This window comes from Hoplias malabaricus, chromosome 10, assembly GCF_029633855.1.
Source record: "Hoplias malabaricus isolate fHopMal1 chromosome 10, fHopMal1.hap1, whole genome shotgun sequence".
NCBI classification, from domain to species: Eukaryota; Metazoa; Chordata; class Actinopteri; order Characiformes; family Erythrinidae; genus Hoplias; species Hoplias malabaricus.
Genome location: NC_089809.1, coordinates 38,682,703 through 38,704,461, shown reverse-complemented (window position 1 = coordinate 38,704,461; position 21,759 = coordinate 38,682,703). Strand labels below are relative to the sequence as shown.

The window sequence follows — 21,759 nt, the reverse complement described above, 5'->3', positions numbered from 1 at the left end:
CGTGGCGTAGAGTGACGACTCTCTCTGGACAATCAGCGCTCTGCAAGGTTTACACGCCACGGTTTAGTCCCTACTCGACTCGCTCTGAACCACGAGAGAACAGCCACTAAACAAGAACCCGCTTCCAGAACCAGGACCTGATTCACCTGGTGGAGAAGCAAAAAACTGAGTAGTGTAGGTAGGATACAGAGGAAAGCACCATAAAATAAAAGCACAGTGTACTATGTCTTTAAACAGTGAAGATGGAATTTGTGCAACGTGTGTTTATATCAGTGCACATGGAATAATAACTCACTTTGGATTATTACTAGTTAGTGTCTGCTTTTGTTTTTATTGTCATGGACACATTGAAAACCAAGGGATTTGATCGGAGAGATTCGCCTGAAGATGAAAGCATCTGGGGATATCTGTGCATGCAAGTTTTATTATTTGGCTACATGCACCTTTAATGAATAGGGGCCACTGTTTTGTTTCTGGAACGGCTGTGGTTGTGGTCCTAGGGCTGTGTCTCAATCAACTTTATAGTGCCCTATTGTGGCTAATTGTTTAAGTGGACACCTGCTATTTAAGCTTTCAGATGAATTTCAGGATATTAACCAGGTGTTTGCTGCTGTAATTTTCTCTACTCGTCTGCTTTACACTAAAATACTGGAGAATTTCTGTGAGATACACGACCTGTGGTTCAGAACTGGCACACCAACAGAATTAATGAAAAGAGCTCCACCACTCCACTGCTCCACAGCCCGATTCTTGGTGGTTTATATGTTTAGCATTGGACAGGGTGACCCTAAGCTTATACAAATCAGAAAAATGGATGCACACTTCATAAAGTGAGTTTGCAAACGTTCCAACGATGTGTATCATAAAGTTTAAACAAATACAGTACATATAGCAGCAGTATGCTAACTGCTAACTGACTGGCTGTCTACACATACATTAGCGAACACATAGCCAGAAGCTAACCCAAGGCTGGAAGTATTACATATTGTAATATACATTTAAAAACTTTAAACAAACTTTTAAAAAAATTTGAAAATTGAATGTACATGAAAAACTATTGATGATTTATGTTGGAATAGATGGTGATCTTGCTACACCAATATTTTAAAGTTCAGGGAGGAATGTTTCTAAGCAATGTCCCTCCTAGTGCTCCACAGCTTTTGTGAAGTTGCTGAATTCCAGCAGGTTAAAGGAACACTAGGTAATATTTCTACTTAAAAATTACAGTTTTAAAATCATTGTGATTCTCCACTGAGCTGTAAAAGGGAGGAGAAAGCCTCTGTGATTGCTGCCGTGGGCTCAGCGCTGCAGAACGTACACCATGTAACTTATGGAGGAGGGTAGGAAAATTCCTGACTGAATATGGAGTCTGTGAATTATACTTGGAGCAATGGTGCTCTAAATCAAAGCCATTTTCTTTCTTTCTCTCTCTCTCTCTCGCTGTCTCTCCCTCTTGCTACTAACAATCCATAGGTAAAATATTCATAAGCCGTTGTCAGTGTATATAGATAATGTGATGTGGTTAAAAGTGCTCTGAGGAAACATGATGTTAGTGTAAATATTCCTCTCTTTATCCTAGGGTAAGTTCAGCAGAAGTGAATTATAAGCCGATTGTGCACATTCTGGATCTGTAACTAGATCAGTCTTAAAGCAGTTCAGTCTAGTTTCGGTGGAGTGAAGTCTGTCCGATCAAAGAGGTGAATGTTTTCAATTTTTCATTTTCACAAGCTGTCTCGAAAACAAGCGCCAACTCAAACCTTTCTGTGTTGACCATTTTGTTATAAAATGACTTTGAATTGTTTGCACACAAAAAAAAACCCTATATGATTGTGAACCTTCTTCCAGATCAAAATAAACTTGTTTACATATTGATTTTACATTTCACTTTCAGGTGTGTATTTTATGTTCATGTAGCTGGTAGCATGGTCCTGGAGGTTGTGGGTTCGAGTCCTGCTCCGGGTGACTGTGAGCACTGTGGTGTGTTCTCCCTGTGTCTGTGTGGGTTTCCTCCGGGTGACTGTCTGTGAGGAGTGTGGTGTGTTCTCCCTGTGTCTGCGTGGGTTTCCTCCGGGTGACTGTCTCTGAGGAGTGTGGTGTGTTCTCTCTTTGTCTGCGTGGGTTTCCTCTGGGTGACTGTCTGTGAGGTGTGTGGTGTGTTCTCCCTGTGTCTGCGTGGGTTTCCTCCGGGTGACTGTCTGTGAGGAGTGTGGTGTGTTCTCCCTGTGTCTGCGTGGGTTTCCTCCGGGTGACTGTCTCTGAGGAGTGTGGTGTGTTCTCTCTTTTTCTGCGTGGGTTTCCTCCGGGTGACTGTATGTGAGGTGTGTGGTGTGTTCTCTCTGTGTCTGTGTGGGTTTCTTCCGGGTGACTGTCTCTGAGGAGTGTGGTGTGTTCTCTCTTTTTCTGCGTGGGTTTCCTCTGGGTGACTGTATGTGAGGTGTGTGGTGTGTTCTCTCTGTGTCTGTGTGGGTTTCTTCCGGGTGACTGTCTGTGAGGATTGGCGACTCAAAAGTGTCTGTAGGTGTGTGTGTGTGAGTGAATGTGTGAGTGTGTGTTGCCCTGTGAAGGGCTGGCGCCCCCTCCAGGGTGTGTTTCCGCCTTGCGCCCAGTGATTCCGGGTAGGCTCCGGACCCAACACCGCCCTGAACTGGATAAGGTTAAAGAAAATGAATGAATGAATTAATGATTAACACTGGTTCTGACACACTTGAGGCACCACAGGGTGTCACACACTCATCCAGTCACCCCACCCCCACCATCCCCAAACACACACACCTATGGACAGTCACATACACATACACATACACATACACATACTCATACTCATACCTGCTAATGCCACATAATCACACAAAGTAGCAACTGTAGGAGGAAACTCATGCAGACACAGAGAACACCCCAAACTCCTCACAGACAGACACCTGAGGATTGAACCCAGGACCCCAAGACCCTGGAGCTGGGTGTAGATAACAATAGCATTGTTATTAAATGAAAGCAAATTTTCACTGTTAGTGTCATTGCATGCTTTAACACATCCGTTGCTCTGCATATGTTGTTATCCCCCTTTCACCCTGTTCTTCAGTGGTCAGGATCCCCACACAGCAGGAATGATGGTGGTGGATCATTCTCAACACAGCAGTGACTCTGAAACTGCCGATGGGCTACTGTCTGACTTTATATCTACAAGGTCCAACGAGGTAGGAGTGTCTAACAGAGTGGACACAGCGTCTAAAAACTCCAACAGCACTGCTTTGTCTGATCCACACGTACCTGCGCAACACACACCACCACCACGTCAGAGTCGCAGCGCTGTGAGCTGAGAGAATGGACAGCGAGTGTAGAAACGAGGTGTGGTGAGTCTCCAGTCCGCAGGGCGGCAGCAGAGCGACTCGGTCAGCTCCTCACTGTGGACTGGGCTTGTTTTGTAGTTCCCCGTCAGAGTCGTATGAAGGCGAATAAACACGTTTATATGTGAATAAGTGCGTGAGGATACAACAGGAGCGTTGTTCTTGGTCTCACTCGTGTGTTTCAGGGCGGAGGAGGCTCCGAGTCCCGAGTTAAACTCGAGCTGAAGGAGAAGAGGAGGAGGTCGCCCCCCGTTTTAAAACAGGTCAACACCAACACCGCCGGTCAGTGCGTTATCTACGGCATTTCAACACACTTCAGAGAAAGGTCCTGCATATTTATATGAAGTTATTTACTGGAACAACAGCGCGGGATGCAGCTCTTTTCACGGAGTGTAGCTTAACTCCACACAGACACAAACACGAGGAAATGTGCCATAAAACAAGAACAGCCGTGACTTTAGATAGCTATTCCCGTTTGGTAATCATGTCTGACCCTACCCCAACCAGCTAGCTACAAAAATACACCTCAGAATACGAATATTAAATGTTAAAATGCGAATAAATAAAGCATAGTTAGCCGGTAGTTCTGTGTAACGGCCGCCAGATGTCGCCAGTTCTTTATTTATGGAGAGGACGTTAGAGACTGGTTTAGTTTATTGGGGCGGATGTGGCCTCAAGGGGCGCTGTTGGCTTGGGACTGAGGCGTTGCAGTTTGGAATGATTTAAAGTAACACTAGGTAGTGTTTTTTTTTTTCTTAAAATTACAGCTTCATAATCATTGTTATTCTCTACTCGGCTGTAAACAGGGAGAATAGAGCCTCTGTTGTTACCACTCCAGGCTCAGCACTGTGTAACTTGGAGGAGGAGGAGGAGGATATGAAACCACTCCCCTTTTCTCCCCCTATCCCTCTTGTATCAACCAACACCAGTGAACATCTCAATCTTTTCTCCTCAAAACTCGTACCATCTGCGCTCTGTATCCACAGGGTGTGCATCCGCGGATTCAGCCAACCACGGATGGATGTATTAGAGAAAAACAGAGATCAGCAGAGATTGAATTTGCAGCGTGGAGCCCTACACTGAGTCTAATGAAGTGGTGTAGCGCCCCCTGCTGTTTCACACACTCTCAGTCTTTCTTCAGCTCCTGCTGTTTGTTCACTGTTATTTGTTCAATGTTGTGTGCGTTTCTGTTGTGGTACAACCACTATTCACAGAATACATGCCGTATTAGCACTATTAACACTATTATGATGGCCTTTGTCGTTGTACACATTACTGCGTGTGTAATGAATGTTAGTAAAGGTTAAAAGTGTACGAGTGTCAGTACTCGTTTTATAAAACGGTAATCGTGGCAACAAACATTGCCGCAAATCTAAATGCAGTTAGCCAGTTTGGAATATGCAAAATACACTGGATTTGGGATCTCTTCTAGCTAACTATCATTTCACCTCGAGTTACAAGGCTGTGTAGTGTCATTTTATGCGAGTTACAGGTTTTCATCTTGTTTCCTTGTTGAGACGTGCACATTTTAAACGTGAAAAATCCACCTTCCTTTTCAGGATGTTCCTGGTAGGGCTGACTGGAGGGATCGCCTCAGGGAAGAGCACCGTCTCCTCTCAGCTGAGGGAACTCGGCTGCCCCGTCGTTGATGCCGATGCTGTGGCCAGGAAAGGTAAAAGGGTTTTCACAGCACCTGGTTTAGGAAAGGAACCTAAAAGTAATTCTCTCTTCTCTGACCTCCTCGCTGTAACCTGGAGACATGCTTCAAAAATCTCCTTCGTCCATGGTTTTAAGTGTGAATTTATTCACTCATTCATTCATTCATTCAGTCATCATCTGTAACCCTTATCTAAACCCTGTAGGGGGCGCCAGTCCTTTACAGGGCGACACACACACATTCACTCATGCACACATACCTATGGACACTTTTGAGCCAATCCACCTACCAACGTGTGTTTTTGGAGCGTGGGAGGAAACCGGAGCACCCGGAGGAAACCCACGCAGACACAGGGAGAACACACCACACTCCTCACAGACAGTCACCTGGAGGAAACCCACACAGACACAGGGAGAACACACCACACTCCTCACAGACAGTCACCCGGAGGAAACCCACGCAGACACAGGGAGAACACACCACACTCCTCACAGACAGTCACCCGGAGGAAACCCATGCAGACACAGGGAGAACACACCACACTCCTCACAGACAGTCACCCGGAGGAAACCCATGCAGACACAGGGAGAACACACCACACTCCTCACAGACAGTCACCCGTAGGAAACCCACACAGACACAGGGAGAACACACCACACTCCTCACAGACAATCACCCGTAGGAAACCCACACAGACACAGGGAGAACACACCACACTCCTCACAGACAGTCACCCGGAGGAAACCCACGCAGACACAGAGAGAACACACCACACTCCTCACAGACAGTCACCCGGAGGAAACCCACGCAGACACAGGGAGAACACACCACACTCCTCACAGAGAGTCACCCGGAGGAAACCCACGCAGACACAGGGAGAACACACCACACTCCTCACAGACAGTCACCCGGAGGAAACCCACACAGACACAGGGAGAACACACCACACTCCTCACAGACAGTCACCCGGAGGAAACCCACGCAGACACAGGGAGAACACACCACACTCCTCACAGACAGTCACCCGGAGGAAACCCACGCAGACACAGGGAGAACACACCACACTCCTCACAGACAGTCACCCGGAGGAAACCCACAACTAGAAACCACAACCTCCAGGTCCCTTGAGCTGTGTGACTGTGACACTAACATACTGCTCCATCGTGCTGCCCCCATTTATTATTTTAGTTTATATTTAAACTGCAGCTTCATTCATTTACCTTCTGTAACCACTTCATTCTGTTCAGAGCCTCTGAGAGTCTAGACAGAATTTCTGATACTTTCAGGCCACTAGGTGTCAGTATAGTGTCTGTTTTGTAATTTGAAGGATTAGTAAGAAGACTGACTGCTCCTTTAAACTCTACTTTTTGAGTATTGTTTTATATATATATATAATGTCTGTCAATTAAAATATTTTATTGTGTTAATCACAGCGACATTCTATGATTAAATAGATATTCTATGATGAGACTAAAACTAATGCACATTTTAATCAAAAGTCTAAGACTAGAACCAAATCAAAATCAGCTGCCCAAGTGATCGCAGTCCACAGCGCTCCTTGCAATGACCCCACTTCAGCGCTTTCAGTTTGGAGTTAACTGCAGCCAGGGGGTGTTACCCAGTAAGTAATATGCATTAATCAGATGTAGCTCATTTTAAAGCTTAGAATACTGATGTATGAATTTAATACTGCTACTTTATTGGAAGACTTTTATTCCCACTGTTTCTCAGCGTCGAGGTCGGGTTGTGGTCCCTCAATACAGAGCCCAGTTTGTTGGCCTTATCTCATCATAACTCTGTATTTGTGTGTGTGTGTGTGTGTGAGACAGTGGTGGAGCCGGACACCTCGGCGTACAGGCTAGTGGTGCAGCACTTTGGGCAGGAGGTGCTGCTGGAGAACGGAGAGATAGACAGACAGAAGCTGGGACGCATCATCTTCTCCAGCCCAGAGAAACGCAAACTGCTCAACTCCATCACACACCCGGAGATCCACAGAGCCATGCTCAAACAGATCCTGCTCTACTTCCTCCAAGGTTAGAACACACACACACACACACACACACACACATCCTGCTGTGTATCTCATTCACACTGAGACAGATGTTCACATCTGATATTGCTGTGGTTGGGACACACACAGCCACTCGCAGTTAGAAATCACACACACACTAACACTCGCGCACAGTCTCGCTCCTGGCCGTCTCTCTCTCACAGAGCCTTGCTCAGACGCACACAGAAGACATGCTCTAACAAATACACTTCTCTTAGTTTGTTAGTTTGAACACACACACACACACACACACACACACACACACACACACACAACCAGGCCTGACTGAAACTGCAGTGTTGTCCACAAATGTGTTGGCTCTTTTCCTTTTGTGGGAAGATAAACAGATGCATGATGCTGTCTGTGAGAACTCATCAGTATTCCGTCGGCCGGATGCCATTAATCACATGCAGCGCGGCTGATCGAAACACGCTCAGTGAAGGGTCTTATCAGAGTCGGACTCGTTGAGTAAAAGATAATGATTGTCTGTTGGTCGTATAACTCCCACCTGTGTGCAGCTGAGATTGCACTGGTGCTTGTGTAACTCTCAATTAAACAGGTATCAGTATGTTTTTCCCTTAAATATGAAATACGACTGTTACATTTCCACTAAGCGATCACTGGATTAGGAACACCTACCTTGTGTCTACACTAGGGCTGGGCGATATGACCATATGCCAAAAAATGGCGATATACGGTACAATATTATGAAAATCCATAACAAAACATAACGTCAAAGTATTAGAGTTTTTTTTAACCCTAAAAAGAACATGCTGCATTATCACACTGTGTCTAAGAAATAGTGATGTCCCTTTCAAGTTTTTTTTGCCCCAGTCCTGATACGAGTTTTAAATATTGAGTATCTCCCGATAGTGTGATAGTGTTAGATTTTCCAATGGTAATGGTACTGTTACACATTAAACTCACATTGAGTTGCTTCATTTATTTTTTATAACAAAGTAAACAAAAGGTGTGTTCACAAACAGTCCATGTACATAATTGAATATTATTTTGAATCTTATATGAAATTATCTAATGTGATTTACTAAAGAATAACTTTGATTCTAAAAGTCAGATGCATTGAGGGAAAAAAAAAGAAATGTAGTTTCTTTGGGACACGGCGCATTGACCTGTTTCTCTCAGCGTCTTCACAAAACCAACAAACCCCTGTGGGCGGGACTGTGTCTCCATTGGCTGCAGCACTAAATGATGGACAGCTAAGCCTGGCTGCTGATTGGCTAAATAAAAGTGACGACCAATGAGGAGTGCATTCACTGTTTGGGAGCCGTGGAGCATCGGCCCCTCCCTCCGGCTGGTCTTAACAGCGCTCTTTTTTGGAATTAAAGCTTCGCCACTGATTTCATTTTTGTTCTTTGTTGACTTCCTCACAGTTATCAGAGAGGTAGACCCGAGAGCGCGCGATAAATGAGCTGAGAACTGCTCTTGTCGCTTACACCAACAATGGCAGGACAGCGCACGTTACAATATCGTGATATGGCAAAAGTCTTATCGAATTAAAAAAGATACCGGTATTATCATGAACGGTATTATATCGCCCACCCTTAGTCTACACTCATTGTCTACTTCATCAGCTCCACTGACCACACAGGAGCACTTTGTGGTTCTAAAAGTACAGATCTGGCCAGCAGCACTGCTGTGTCTGATCCACTCTACACCAGCACAACACACACTAACACACCACCACCACGTGAGTGTCACTGCAGCGCTGAGAATGATCCACCACCATATCACACCTGCTCTGTGGGGGTCCTGGGCGCTGAGTAACAAGGGGGGAAAGTGGGGTAAGAAAGTATGCAGAGCAACAAGTGGACCACAGTCTAACTGATGCAGCTGATGAAATGGAAGAGGAATGTTTATACAAGGTAGGTGTTCCTAATCCAGCGATCAGTGTACTATTACTACTACTACTACTAATAATAATATTATAAAAATAATGATTATGTAAATGGGGCAGCACGGTGGACTCAAAAGTGTCCGTAGGGGTGTGTGCGTGTGTGTGTGTGTGTGTGTGTGTGTCACCCTCTGATGTTATGGTGCCCCCTGCAGGGTGCGGTCCTGCCTTGCGCCTAGTGATTGCGGGTAGGCTCCGGACTCACTGCGACCCTGAACTGGACAAGGGCTACAGACAATGAATGAATGAATGAACAAGGCCAGAGACAGTGACAGAAAAAGTTATGGTGCCTCTTACCTGATAGGGAGAGTTTATTAATACTTCAACCACAAACAATCTTTAGCTATTTTCTCTCTAAGACACAAATGCTTGCGTTCTAGTTTAGTACATTTTAGGTAATTTGTTCTTAATTTTGCACTACGCTGTGCTCTAGTTGTAATTGGCCCTAAACCCGAACCGCTAACACAAGTGAATCTGTTTTTCTAATCTGGTATGGATTGATCTACCCTAGATCTGTGTCCTTGGATTCTCCTGCTCTGCATCAAAATGACCCTTTCACACTCTAACACCAACGTCAGTAGTTAATCCGAGCCGTGTTTAGACAAAGGGAAAAACATTTAAACAAAGAAAGCAGGCCACAGAAATGTTTATTAAATCTGAGTGAGGGGATAGTGTCCTCCACACCCCAGAGAGCTGAGGAAAATCACTTCTCTGGTGTCAGTGTTTGAATTTCAGTCCTGAAAGTGTGCTCTGTGAAAGGCTCGGCCGACTTCAGGTTTATCGTCCTGAAATGTTTACTGCTTTTAGTGTCACATTCTAACGACAGGCGAAGGCCAAACGTATAAACATGAGTTCAGGAAGAGTGAATGCAGAGATGGTTAGGCACCCGTTTTAAATGGTTTGCAGTCGTGACATGTGGATGGATCTGTAAGCTTTTGATTGGTGTATTCTGTTACTATATATTTATTTATATAAACTCATGCCATTCTTTGCCATTTTTTGCGTTTTCTGCCTCATGCTTAAATCTGTATTTTTAATTAACATCTTCAAGGTTGATTGGTGACTCTAAAGTGTCCATAGGTGGGAGTGTGAGTGTGGGAGTGTGTCCTCCAGACCCACAGAGACCTGGATAAGAGGCTATAGACAATGAATGAAGCAATGAACAAATGGATTAAAACTTCTTCAAATAATTAAAGCAACACAAGGTCGTATTTTATTTTAAAATTTCAGCTTAAAAATCATTGCAACTCTGGCCTCAGCACTGCAGAAACTTCTCTATGTAACACTCTGAGGAGGGAAATAAATCACACCCTCACTCCCTCCCCCTCTCTTGATTTCAGGACAGTGCTGTAAAAGTGTTTACACTCTTTACACACTTACATGTACACTCTGCAAAATGTTTCACACCTAGTGTTGCTTTAAGAAGGAGTGTTTTATTCCCATCATTTCTGTTTTCCTTAGGCTCCCTCTTTTCTCCATTTTTTGAGCTTTGTCTTGGTCACCAGCTTCTGTTTTATTTTTTATATTTTATTTACCTCTCAGGCTCTCGTTTAGCTTGGGGCATGGTTCCACCAACACTTGTCAAAGCTTGGTGACTCGCTTGACCCTTGTTTAGCATAAGGCTAGTGAGTATGAGGGCTAATGCTGATGTTCTTCCTCTTCCCTGCTGTTTAATATCTCAGACTGACATGTCCATTCATTCATTCAATATCTGTAACCGCTTATCTAGTTCAGGGTCGCAGTGGGTCCAGAGCCTACCTGGAATCATTGGGTGAAAGGGAGGAACACGCCCTGGAGGGGGCGCCAGTCCTTCACAGGGCGACAAACACTTACACATTCACTCACACACTCGCACCTACGGACATTTTTGAGTCGCCAATCCACCTACCAATGTGTGTTTTTGGACTGTGGGAGGAAACCGAAGCACCTGGAGGAAACCCATGCAGACACAGGGAGATCACACCTCCTCACAGACATTCACCCGGAGGAAACCCACACAGACACAGGGACAACACACCACACTCCTCACAGACAATTACCCGGAGGAAACCCACACAGACACAGGGACAACACACCACACTCCTCACAGACAATTACCCGGAGGAAACCCACACAGACACAGGGAGAACACACCACACTCCTCACAGACAGTCACCCGGAGGAAACCTACGCAGACACGGGGAGAACACACCCCACTCCTCACAGACAGTCACCCGGAGGAAACCCACACAGACACAGGGAGAACACACCACACTCCTCACAGACAGTCACCTGGAGGAAACCCATGCAGACACAGGGAGATCACACCACACTCTTCACAGACAGTCACCCGGAGGAAACCCACGCAGACACACGGAGAACACACCCCACTCCTCACAGACAGTCACCCGGAGGAAACCCACGCAGACACAGAGAGAACACACCACACTCCTCACAGACAGTCACCCGGAGGAAACCCACGCGGACACGGGGAGATCACACCACACACCTCACAGACAGTCACCTGGAGTTGGACTTGAACCCACAACCTCCAGGACCATGGGGCTGTGCACCACCGTGCTGCCCTCTGACATGTTCAAAAATATTTAATAATATAAAAAAGTTATGTTAGCTTCACCCTAGTCTCGCATTTCCAGATTCTCTCTTTTTTTAATCACTTATCGTAGCCAAAAAAAACACCTACTTACTGCTGCAGGAAAACTAATTTGAGTGACACGCAATAGGACCAATCACAAGTTTGCTATTTTGGCATGATGTTTGGAAGCAGTCTTTTACGTCGGACCAATACCAGAGCCAGAACCGATCAAAACAGAGTGCAACTAGCAGAATACTGAAAGTGAGGCCAGGTTAACGCCAGGTTAAGTATCAGACTCTCCGTCAACTTGTGTGTGAAGCCTCTGCTTTATCTTTTTTAGGACCGCCCATTCTACATTGAGTTGAGAGTAGTCTCAGTCACAAGTTGACAGAGAGTCTGATACTTTCAGTGCATTAACCCGGCTTCACATCCACATTTACACACTTCCATGTAATCGTTTTGTACGGGATCTGGTTCTGGTCCGACGTGAATCGCCTCCTACACCTCATGCCAAAATAGCAGACTTGGGATTGGTCCTTTTGCATGTCAGTCACGTTTCTCTTGCTGCGTTAGTAGGCGGTTCTTGGCCTCGTTAAGTGACAAAAGGTACCCGACTCTCCCTGGAGAGCAATGTTATTGAGTTACCGATGGCAGACTTAATAATTTATACTTTTACTGTGTGGGCCCTGAGGAGCCAGATGAACTAAATTAGGAATAAAACTCTTGTTTAGATTCCCAGGGGCTTCAGTAATGCAGTCAAACTGGGGATAGATTATTATTGATAGGGTTAAGTTGGTCCTGCACTATCATACACCATCATTCACAATCATAGCCCTTGTGTGATGAGCCCCCAAGGCTGTGTGCTTTCTGAATGCTTTGATCCCATAGCCTTTAGCTTCAACTAAAAACGCAGCTACGTGGATGTCACATTCAGTTTAGAGCGGATGACCAAGGGGAGAAGAGTACAGCAGGTCTTTTTCTAGCTCTGTCACAAGGAATGATCTACAGCGCCCTTAAAGTCACCGGGTGCCAGTTCAAAGAAGCTTTTGAGCCTCTCCAGTCCACCGCCCCTCCACCAACACCTCCACCCTCCTCTGGCAAAGCCCGGCAAAAAATACGCTGAGCAAATAACTCCCAAACCGCTGACTTTGCCCCGGGTGCTCCAGTCGTAGTGCTTCACACAGTGAGTGTGTTTACACTGACCTTGTTCTGGTGCTCGACTGAAATTATTGAGAGCAGTCACTGTTGATTATATTATTTATTAGTTAATCTACCGATCTTGTTTGTTTGTTTGTTTGTTGAAAAAGGGCAGTTATTAAAAACAACAAACACACTGCCTCTAGAGATGACAAAGCCCAGAGACAGAAGTGCAGAGAGAACTTTAAACCATGTCCACTCACTGTCCACTACCTGGCTGGTCCACCTTGCAAGACGCTGTCGGCTGGATGCTTTTGGTTGGTGGACTGTTCTCAGTGCAGACACTGAGGGGTTTAAAAACTCCAGCAGCACTGCTGTGTCTGATCCACTCTACACCAGCACAACACACACTAACACACCACCACCACCACGTCAGTGTCACTGCAGCGCTGAGAAGGATCCACCACCACATCACACCTGCTCTGTGGGGGTCTAACTCTACAGTCACCGGAGCTGACGGAATGGGCAGTGAATGTGGAAACAAGGAGGTTGTTTTAATGTTTTGGCTGATCTTGTAAACTGAAATACGTTATTAATGTTTAGCTATTGTAGTTTTATTACAGTGATGCCTCATCAGTCCTCCTGTCTGTGTTGCTGTGCGTGTTGTCCTCCTGTAGGTTATAGGTACGTGATTCTGGACGTGCCTCTGCTGTTTGAGACTCGTCGTCTTACACGCTTCTTAAATCACACAGTGGTTGTCTACTGGTAAGTGCTTCTCTTTCTGCATCATGTCTCACAGCACACTCATCATTACTGCTGTCTCGAACACACCCTGTGTGTCAAACGTCTTGAGGTTTTAGTTGTGTATAACAGTCTCATAAATCTTTTTCTCTGCTTGTGTTCCTCTCTCTCTCTGGCATCTGGCATCTGGAACTTACTTTGGGATGTACATGAGTACTCAAGTACTCTGTTAACCATTTACGTGCCAGTATTCGAATATTGAAATCCCTATTTTAGTATTGGATCTCGTAAAGTCATGGTGATGAAAACGAAATCGTGTCTGTATACATGAGTACGTTTCATTTATTCCAGCATCAGAAAAGCTAAGATGTCTCTGAGCCAGTGAGTGTAAGAGGGAGGACCCTGTGTTTTCCATTTTAGTGGAATCAGTGTCACACAAAAACTACAACTGACCTTTGGGACGGACAAAGGAATGGAGTCTGGAAGTACGTTGAATGTTACGTGGATTCACAGGCTGCTCCAGTGGCTCTGACACACTTTGTAAAGGTGGATGCCCAACAATTTTATAAACAAGACCCAAACGTGAGATATACGTTTGCATTATCTTTATTACAACGTTCACGTACTGAAGCTACATCTTGATAAATTCTAGACCTACACTGGGTCAGTCCATGTCCACCACATACAGAGGAAGAGTGGACTCAGTACAGGACAGTTTTTCATACGGACAGGACGTAGCGCATAGAGAACCTTTCAGGTAATCACAGTAAATGTATCTGTTAACATCAGTGACAAGGTAATGAAAGCTACATATTTCAATGTGTGTGAATGAGCAAAGTATAGGAACGACCTCCTGTCCTGCAGGATTCTGGAAGAAGAGTGAACATCAGCTGGTAGAATGAGGAGATATCAGACACTGCATCACAACGTCAGCATGAATTCATAGTCTAATGTGAATATTTGTGATGAGGTTAATCTGTGAACCCATGGCATTGCTTTACTGTACCTTTAGGGGGTAACTTTACCTTTAGTTCAAAGCCAAATCTGAGTGGTTTTTTTTGCCCCAGTAATTCTCTTGCTATATAATATAGTCCTATCATAGGACAGTGTTTTGAAAACGTTGTTATCTTTTTGTTATGTGATATTCGGAGGCACAAAATGAAAAAGCAGGGGAAGATGGACTCCTTTTTCAAGCAAACCCCGAGTAAGTGGCGTTGATGGTTTGTTACTGCAGGCTTTCAGTGTGTAACCCCTCATGTAAAGCTTTGTGAACAATATCACCTAACAATTTGTTTCTTATAAGAAGAATGAAAAGAAGCACCGTTGGTTGTGTTGTGTAAATCTGACAGAGTAAAGTCAGGTGGTTGGTCAGGATTTTGTTGGAATTTAATTACTGTGTAGTTGTAATGTCACTGGGGCAGTGAGGCCAGTTTGATCCGTCTATTGCATCGTTTTAACGGTTTCTACATTATACTGAAAATCGAGGGAGCACTGGCCTGAAGCAGTCTGTAAAATAAATAAGAGATTGTACCTCTAATGCCAGGGGAGATTTTACATAGTTCATATTTTGGAGTGGGGCGGCACAGTGGTGCAGGAGGTAATGTCGCAATCACACAGCTCCAGGGACCTGGAGGTTGTGGGTTCGATTCCTGCTCCGGGTGACTGTCTGTGGGGAGTGTGATGTGTTCTCTCTGTGTCTGCGTGGGTTTCCTCCGGGTGACTGTCTGTGAGGAGTGTGGGGTGTTCTCTCTGTGTCCGCGTGGGTTTCCTCCGGGTGACTGTCTGTGAGGAGTGTGGGGTGTTCTCTCTGTGTCTGCGTGGGTTTCCTCCGGGTGACTGTCTGTGAGGAGTGTGGTGTGTTCTCCCTGTGTCTGCGTGGGTTTCCTCCGGGTGACTGTCTGTGAGGAGTCGGTGTGTTCTCCCTGTGTCTGCGTGGGTTTCCTCCGGGTGACTGTCTGTGAGGAGTCGGTTTGTTTTCCCTGTGTCTGCGTGGGTTTCCTCCGGGTGTTCCGGTTTCCTCACAGTCCAAAAACACATGTTGGTAGGTGGATTGGCGCCTCAAATGTGTCCGTGAATGTCTGTGTGTGTGTGTTGCCCTGTGAAGGACTGGTGCCCCCTCCAGGGTGTATTCCTGCCTTGCCTTGTATGTGATTGCAAACTTGGGATTTTTTTTTCCTTTTTTTTTTTTTTGTTTAAAGTGAGAATTAGGAAGGTTAAATAACTGGGAAATCTGTCATCCAAACTATGCCTCTCCTGTTTCAGAGCGTATAAGCAGCATCATGTAGGGATGGGTGAAGGGAGGATTACTACATAGTTCTGTAAGTAATGAGTGTGTTTTTAGGCAAAAAAAATATTTTCTAAATTGTGTCTGTGTAGTTAGATTACTACATCAAGTTTATATTAAAAAAAAAAAAAAAGCAAAACAGTTTATGAATAAAAGTAGAGATATATCAGAACAAATAAAGAAACTTGGGGCTCTAGATATTTGCCTTCTCCAGATCTTTTAAAACAGTCAGAGCTATGGGAACAGATGACGCATACAAAATTAGGTTGTCTGTGTAAAGACAGATGTTTTGCTCTGTTTTACCCACTGTATATTTTTTTCACCTCAGACCACTGTGGTAGTGTCATGCCTAAAAGCGCAGTTGCTATTGGAAATAATTAAGCTGACAGAGGACAGCCTTGTCTTGTCCCTCTCAGCAGAAGGAAGTATTGAGTGGTGATTATTTGTCCTTACTGAGGACAGCGGGGATGAATATAACCACTGTGTCCATGTAACAACTGTTCCCCCAGTGATGGATCTCTGTTTTAAAATTGTTATTTATATCCGTTATGGAAACGGCGACATATTTCAAATGCGTACAAAAAGAGAGATGGGGAAAAATTGGAAGAAATGAGACTGTTATACACAAGTAAATGGAGTGGAATGAGTTATTTGTCTTTGTTTTTTTTTTTTTTTTTTTTTTTTTCAATAAATTCACCTCAAAAGTTTTTTTTATGCTTGATGTGCTTTGTGAGGTTTTTTTGTTATTTTTTTTTATAGCAGTGTTGTCATTGTATTTGTTTATTTGTTTACGTATTATGTTTTATGTTGATTATGTTGTATATTTGTAATATACAGGGGTTGGACAATGAAAGTGAAACCTGGTTTTAGACCACAGTAATTTATTGGTATGGTGTAGGGCCTCCTTTTGCGGCCGATACAGCGTCAGTTCGTCTTGGGAATGACATATACACGTCCTGCACAGTGGTCAGAGAGATTTTAAGCCAAGTTAAGTTAAGTTGCTGGTGTCTCTTTCGCCACAATGTGTAGCTACATTTCTGTTGATTTGCATATGAGAACAAGGCATAGGGCATGGCGTAGGTTTGGTGCAAATTTGCAGCAGAAGCATACATCAGTTTTTAGACCTGTCAGACGCTGTTGGACATACATTCAGTGCTCAGATTTAAAGCCAGACCATGTTGGTTTTGGTTAAAAACACAGGTCTGGACCTTCGTTTGTGTAAAATAATTAAAATATTATTTAAAACTTTGGACAGAAATATCACAGTTAGATATTTCCCCCAAATTGTTCAGCCGTGCTTTTTGTGTGGAGAATGACAGTTTGTGTATTAAAGTCTCAGTCTCTCTCTCTCTCAGCGATCCTGCCACACAGTTGGCTCGGCTGATGCAGAGGGACGGTCTGAACCAGGAGGAGGCCAAGCAGCGCGTTGCCGCTCAGATGCCGATGAAGGAGAAGCGCGGTTTGGCGAGTCACGTGATCGAGAACTCTGGCTCACGCGAGGACACTCACCGGCAGGTCCTCAAACTGCACACCAAGCTGGAGGACTCCATGGAGTTCTTGTTGGTCAGGGCTGTGGCTGTGGCAGCTGTGGCCGGCCTGGGAGGCCTCTTCCTGTACACGGTTAGACTACTGGCGTCATAGCCATGAGGTAGAACTTTTAATGAGGTGCACATCTGGGACGGGGCCCAGGGCTTCCGTTCAATAACGGTGAAGAAGAATTCAGCTGATCGCAAAGATGTTGACACCCCTGACCAGATTACATGTGAAGTTTGTGAAAACACAGGCACAGGCCACATTTTTAATATTTTAGACCTTTCCAAATGAAGTGAAATCATGTCGCAAAGCAGCTTTACAGAATTAGTTTTAGAACAAGAGAATACGGTACAAATCAGAAAGCCTCAAGGGGGCAGCCGAAAGCGACAGTGGCAGGAAGAAACCTTGGCGAGGGGGGAACCGAGACTCACAGGGGATTGTCCTCCTCTGATCAAACTACTAATAGAACTTAACAGTATCATCTAGTTATAGGTAATGTCTGCAATTGTGGGGAAACACACAGGGGTTGGACAATGAAAGTGAAACACCTGGTTTTAGACCACAATAATTTATTAGTGTGGTGTAGTGCCTCCTTTTGCGGCCAATACAGCGTCAGTTCGTCTTGGGAATGACATATACAAATCCTGCACAGTGGTCAGAGGGATTTGAAGCCATTCTTCTTGCAGGATAGTGGCCAGGTCTCTACGTGATGCTGGTGGAGGAAAACGTTTCCTGACTCGCTCCTCCAAAACACCCCAAAGTGGCTCAATAATATTTAGATCTGGTGACTGTGCAGGCCATGGGAGATGTTCAACTTCACTTTCATGTTCATCAAACCAGTCTTTCACCAGTCTTGCTGTGTGTATTGGTGCATTGTCGTCCTGATCCACGGCACCGCCTTCAGGATACAATGTTTGAACCATTGGATGCACATGGTCCTCCAGAATGGTTTGGTAGTCCTTGGCAATGACACGCCCATCTAGCACAAGTATTGGGCCAAAGGAATGCCATGATACGGCAGACCAGACCATCTCTGATCCACCCCCATGCTTCACTCTGGGCATGCACCAGTCTGGTGGTACGCTTCTTTGGGGCTTCTCCACGTCGTAACTCTCCCAGATGTGGGGAAAACTGTAAAGGTGGACTCATCAGAGAACAATACGTTTCACATTGTCCACAGCCCAAGATTTGTGCTCCTTGCACCATTGAAACCAACGTTTGGCAGTTTCAGTTTCATTGTCCAAACCCTGCAGTTCTCTCTGTTTATTTACATTCAGAAGCTCTGCATTTTTTTAAGGTGGAATGGTGTGTTTGAGGAATAAAACGACTGTTTGTAGGTTTCTGAAGTAAAACTTGTAAGATTTTATTCACTGTTTGAATTCCCACAATAACTCATGTGTAACTCGAGTTGTTTAGTTTTGTACCACTGTCGCTAATGCAGTTAGACTTCTCCCGAGTTTGGAGACATTTCCACCTTAAGTGATTCACAACACAAAAATAGGTCAGTGTTACCCACCCTATGGAGCAGGAACAGAGCAACATCCTCATCTCGGTTGGTGTTTTTCAATGTTTCGAGTCTCTATGTTGTCTAAAAACCCCAAGATACCTCTGCCGTGAGCAGAGAGAGGGAAAGCCTAGCATACCGTACCAAGCCAGTTAGGGTTTTTTTTTTCCTCATTTACAGACACTGGGGCTTCATAAAAACATTAGAAAGATTTAGAGTGAAAACTGACTGGAGAACAGCAAATTGGGAGGGAACACGTGACTTTTATAAAGGTTTTATGATTACAATCGTGAACGTTGCCTCCATGTCTGTCATTATACTGCAGTGTACTGATATAATATTGCTGTAAAAGTGATGGAAATAATGGGGGTTATGGCAATATGAGAATAATAATAATAAAAATGTTAATGGCATCAATCTGGGGCAATAGTAATTATAATAGCGCTAGAAGCATCAGTCTAAGGATTGCTAATCAGAGTCCATTTCTACTTCAGTGTAATTGGTGATGGTGGCTAATGGCAGGTGGTCTGAGTCTTTCCAGTTTGATAAATGGGGAAAAAACAGAACAGGTAGATCCAGCAGAGTAATCTGATTGGAGGAGAGTCCCTGAGTACTGATATAGAGTATAACAGCACTGGGACTTTAAATCTACATGTATCCTGTCACTAAACAGATGTGTTCATTAACTGTCTATTAAGCACTATTACATGGCCAAGAACTGCCTACTACTGCAGGAATAGACATTTGACTGACATGCAAAAAGAACCAGTCACAAGTCTAATATTTTGGCATGACGTGTAGAAGGAGGTGATTCACGTTGGACCAATACCAGAGCCAGTACAATCCGAAACACGGAAGTACAGAGAGCCAATCAGAATGCAGTTGACAGAATCTTGACAGTGAAGCCAGATTAGTGCACAGAAGGTATCAGACACTCCGATAACTTGTGGGCTGAGTGTCTGTGGCTGATACTAGGGGGGACCCAGCAGCAGCTACCATGATTTTTATACAGGTTTAATTAGGCAGACAGCAAAGCAGATTCCTCTTAAAATTCCTTTATATCTCTGACTGAGTGTGGATTTTGCCGTGCGTTCCCCTGTGACAGCCAGTTCCCTCCACTGCAGATCCTCATGGATTGAGTTGGACTGAGACACAATCCCTGTGTCTGCGTGGGTTTCTTCCAGGTGACTGTCTGTGAGGAGTGTGGTGTGTTCTCCCTGTGTCTGTGTGGGTTTCCTCTGGGTGACTGTCTGTGAGGAGTGTGGTGTGTTCCCCCTGTGTCTGCATGGGTTTCCTCCAGGTGACTGTCTGTGAGGAGTTTGGTGTGTTCTCCCTGTGTCTGCGTGGGTTTCCACCGGGTGACTGTCTGTGAGGAGTGTGGTATGTTCCCCCTGTGTCTGCGTGGGTTTCCACCGGGTGACTGTCTGTGAGGAGTGTGGTGTGTTCTCCCTGTGTCTGCGTGGGTTTCCTCCGGGTGACTGTCTGTGAGAAGTGTAGTGTGTTCCCCCTGTGTCTGCGTGGGTTTCCTCCGGGTGACTGTCTGTGAGGAGTGTGGTATGTTCCCCCTGTGTCTGCGTGGGTTTCCTCCGGGTGACTGTCTGTGAGGAGTGTGGTGTGTTCTCTCTGTGTCTGCGTGGGTTTCCTCCGGGTGACTGTCTGTGAGGAGTGTGGTGTGTTCCCCCTGTGTCTGCGTGGGTTTCCTCCGGGTGACTGTCTGTGAGGAGTGTGGTGTGTTCTCCCTGTGTCTGCGTGGGTTTCCTCCGGGTGACTGTCTGTGAGGAGTGTGGTGTGTTCCCCCTGTGTCTGCATGGGTTTCCTCCGGGTGACTGTCTGTGAGGAGTTTGGTGTGTTCACCCTGTGTCTGCGTGGGTTTCCACCGGGTGACTGTCTGTGAGGAGTGTGGTGTGTTCTCCCTGTGTCTGCGTGGGTTTCCTCCGGGTGACTGTCTGTGAGGAGTGTGGTGTGTTCTCCCTGTGTCTGCGTGGGTTTCCTCCGGGTGACTGTCTGTGAGGAGTGTGGTGTGTTCCCCCTGTGTCTGCGTGGGTTTCCTCCGGGTGACTGTCTGTGAGGAGTGTGGTGTGTTCTCTCTGTGTCGGCGTGGGTTTCCTCCTGGTGCTCCGGTTTCCTCCCATGCTCCAAAAACACATGTTGGTAGGTGGATTGGCAACTCAAGAGTCCATATGTGTGTTAATATGTGTCGCTCTGAGAAGGACTGGTGCCCCTCCAGGGTGTGTTCCCACCTTGCACCCAGTGATTCCGGGTAGGCTCCAGACCCACCGCCTCCCTGAACAGGATAAGGGTTACAGACAATGAATGAATGAATTGTACCTTATTGTATTATAATTATACATTTTTAAATTGTATTGATTTAATTCGCTGCGTTTCCAGGACATATGTCATGTTCTTTTATTTGACACAGTTCTATAATGAAAGCTCACCTCTCATTCTGGAGAAGAGGGTGTAATGTACCTTTAGGGAACACAACTGCACTTCAAACACTGTTGTACCTTTAGTGATCAATAATGTACTTTTTTTGGGAGAGTGTAGAGAATGTGTACTGATTTTCACAAAACAGCTAAACGTGATCTGACCAGGGACGCGCGCACATTTGCGTACAGCTATATATTGGTTGTGGGTTGAAAATGTGATTTAGAAAATGTAATGTGACACTCTTTTGTTGTTGTTGTTTAATTTTTAAATTAATCGAAACATCTGGAACACTATTAATATTATTAATTGTTATCAAATGACAATCTTAACCTCACAACCAAACAACCTCCTAATCAGCCGCGTTAGAGCTGCTCCTATAGACCAACACAGTTCATATTCCTATAATCATCATGATTTACATAAAATTAGGGCTGGATATAGGGCCACTATACAGTACCAGTACATCAAATTATGTACCATCACTGTCCATTCTCTCAGCTCCACTGAGCACACAGGAGCACTGTGTAGTTCCACAATTACACTCTGTAGACTCCGGCAGCACATCGGTGTCACTGCAGCCTCAGCGAGCTGG

At 45.1% G+C, this 21,759-nt stretch overlaps 1 protein-coding gene across 2 annotated transcripts; it reads left to right on the top strand.

The window, feature by feature from the left end:
• Positions 1-3,424: 3,424 nt before the first annotated feature.
• Positions 3,425-20,332, top strand: dcakd (dephospho-CoA kinase domain containing). 2 transcript variants are annotated; one of them, XM_066683380.1, is made up of 5 exons: positions 3,425-3,607; positions 4,904-5,016; positions 6,831-7,034; positions 13,353-13,440; positions 17,056-20,332. In XM_066683380.1, exons 2-5 carry the CDS (start codon positions 4,905-4,907, stop codon positions 17,339-17,341), a joined length of 690 nt encoding a protein of 229 aa, XP_066539477.1. In that variant the 5' UTR covers positions 3,425-3,607; position 4,904; the 3' UTR covers positions 17,342-20,332. The 2 variants fall into 2 exon arrangements, with proteins under 2 accessions (XP_066539477.1, XP_066539476.1); XM_066683379.1 differs by having other exon boundaries at positions 3,425-3,626.
• The last annotated feature ends 1,427 nt before the right edge of the window (positions 20,333-21,759 follow it).

What these genes read in the sequence shown, in the direction of transcription:
- dcakd (XM_066683380.1), top strand. Translation starts at nt 4,905, where the DNA reads ATGTTCCTGGTAGGGCTGACTGGAGGGATCGCCTCAGGGAAGAGCACC. An exon ending in CCTGCTCTACTTCCTCCAAG is followed by an intron (nt 7,035 to 13,352) that starts GTTAGAACACAC and finishes GTCCTCCTGTAG; the next exon opens with GTTATAGGTACGTGATTCTG. An exon ending in CACACAGTGGTTGTCTACTG is followed by an intron (nt 13,441 to 17,055) that starts GTAAGTGCTTCT and finishes TCTCTCTCTCAG; the next exon opens with CGATCCTGCCACACAGTTGG.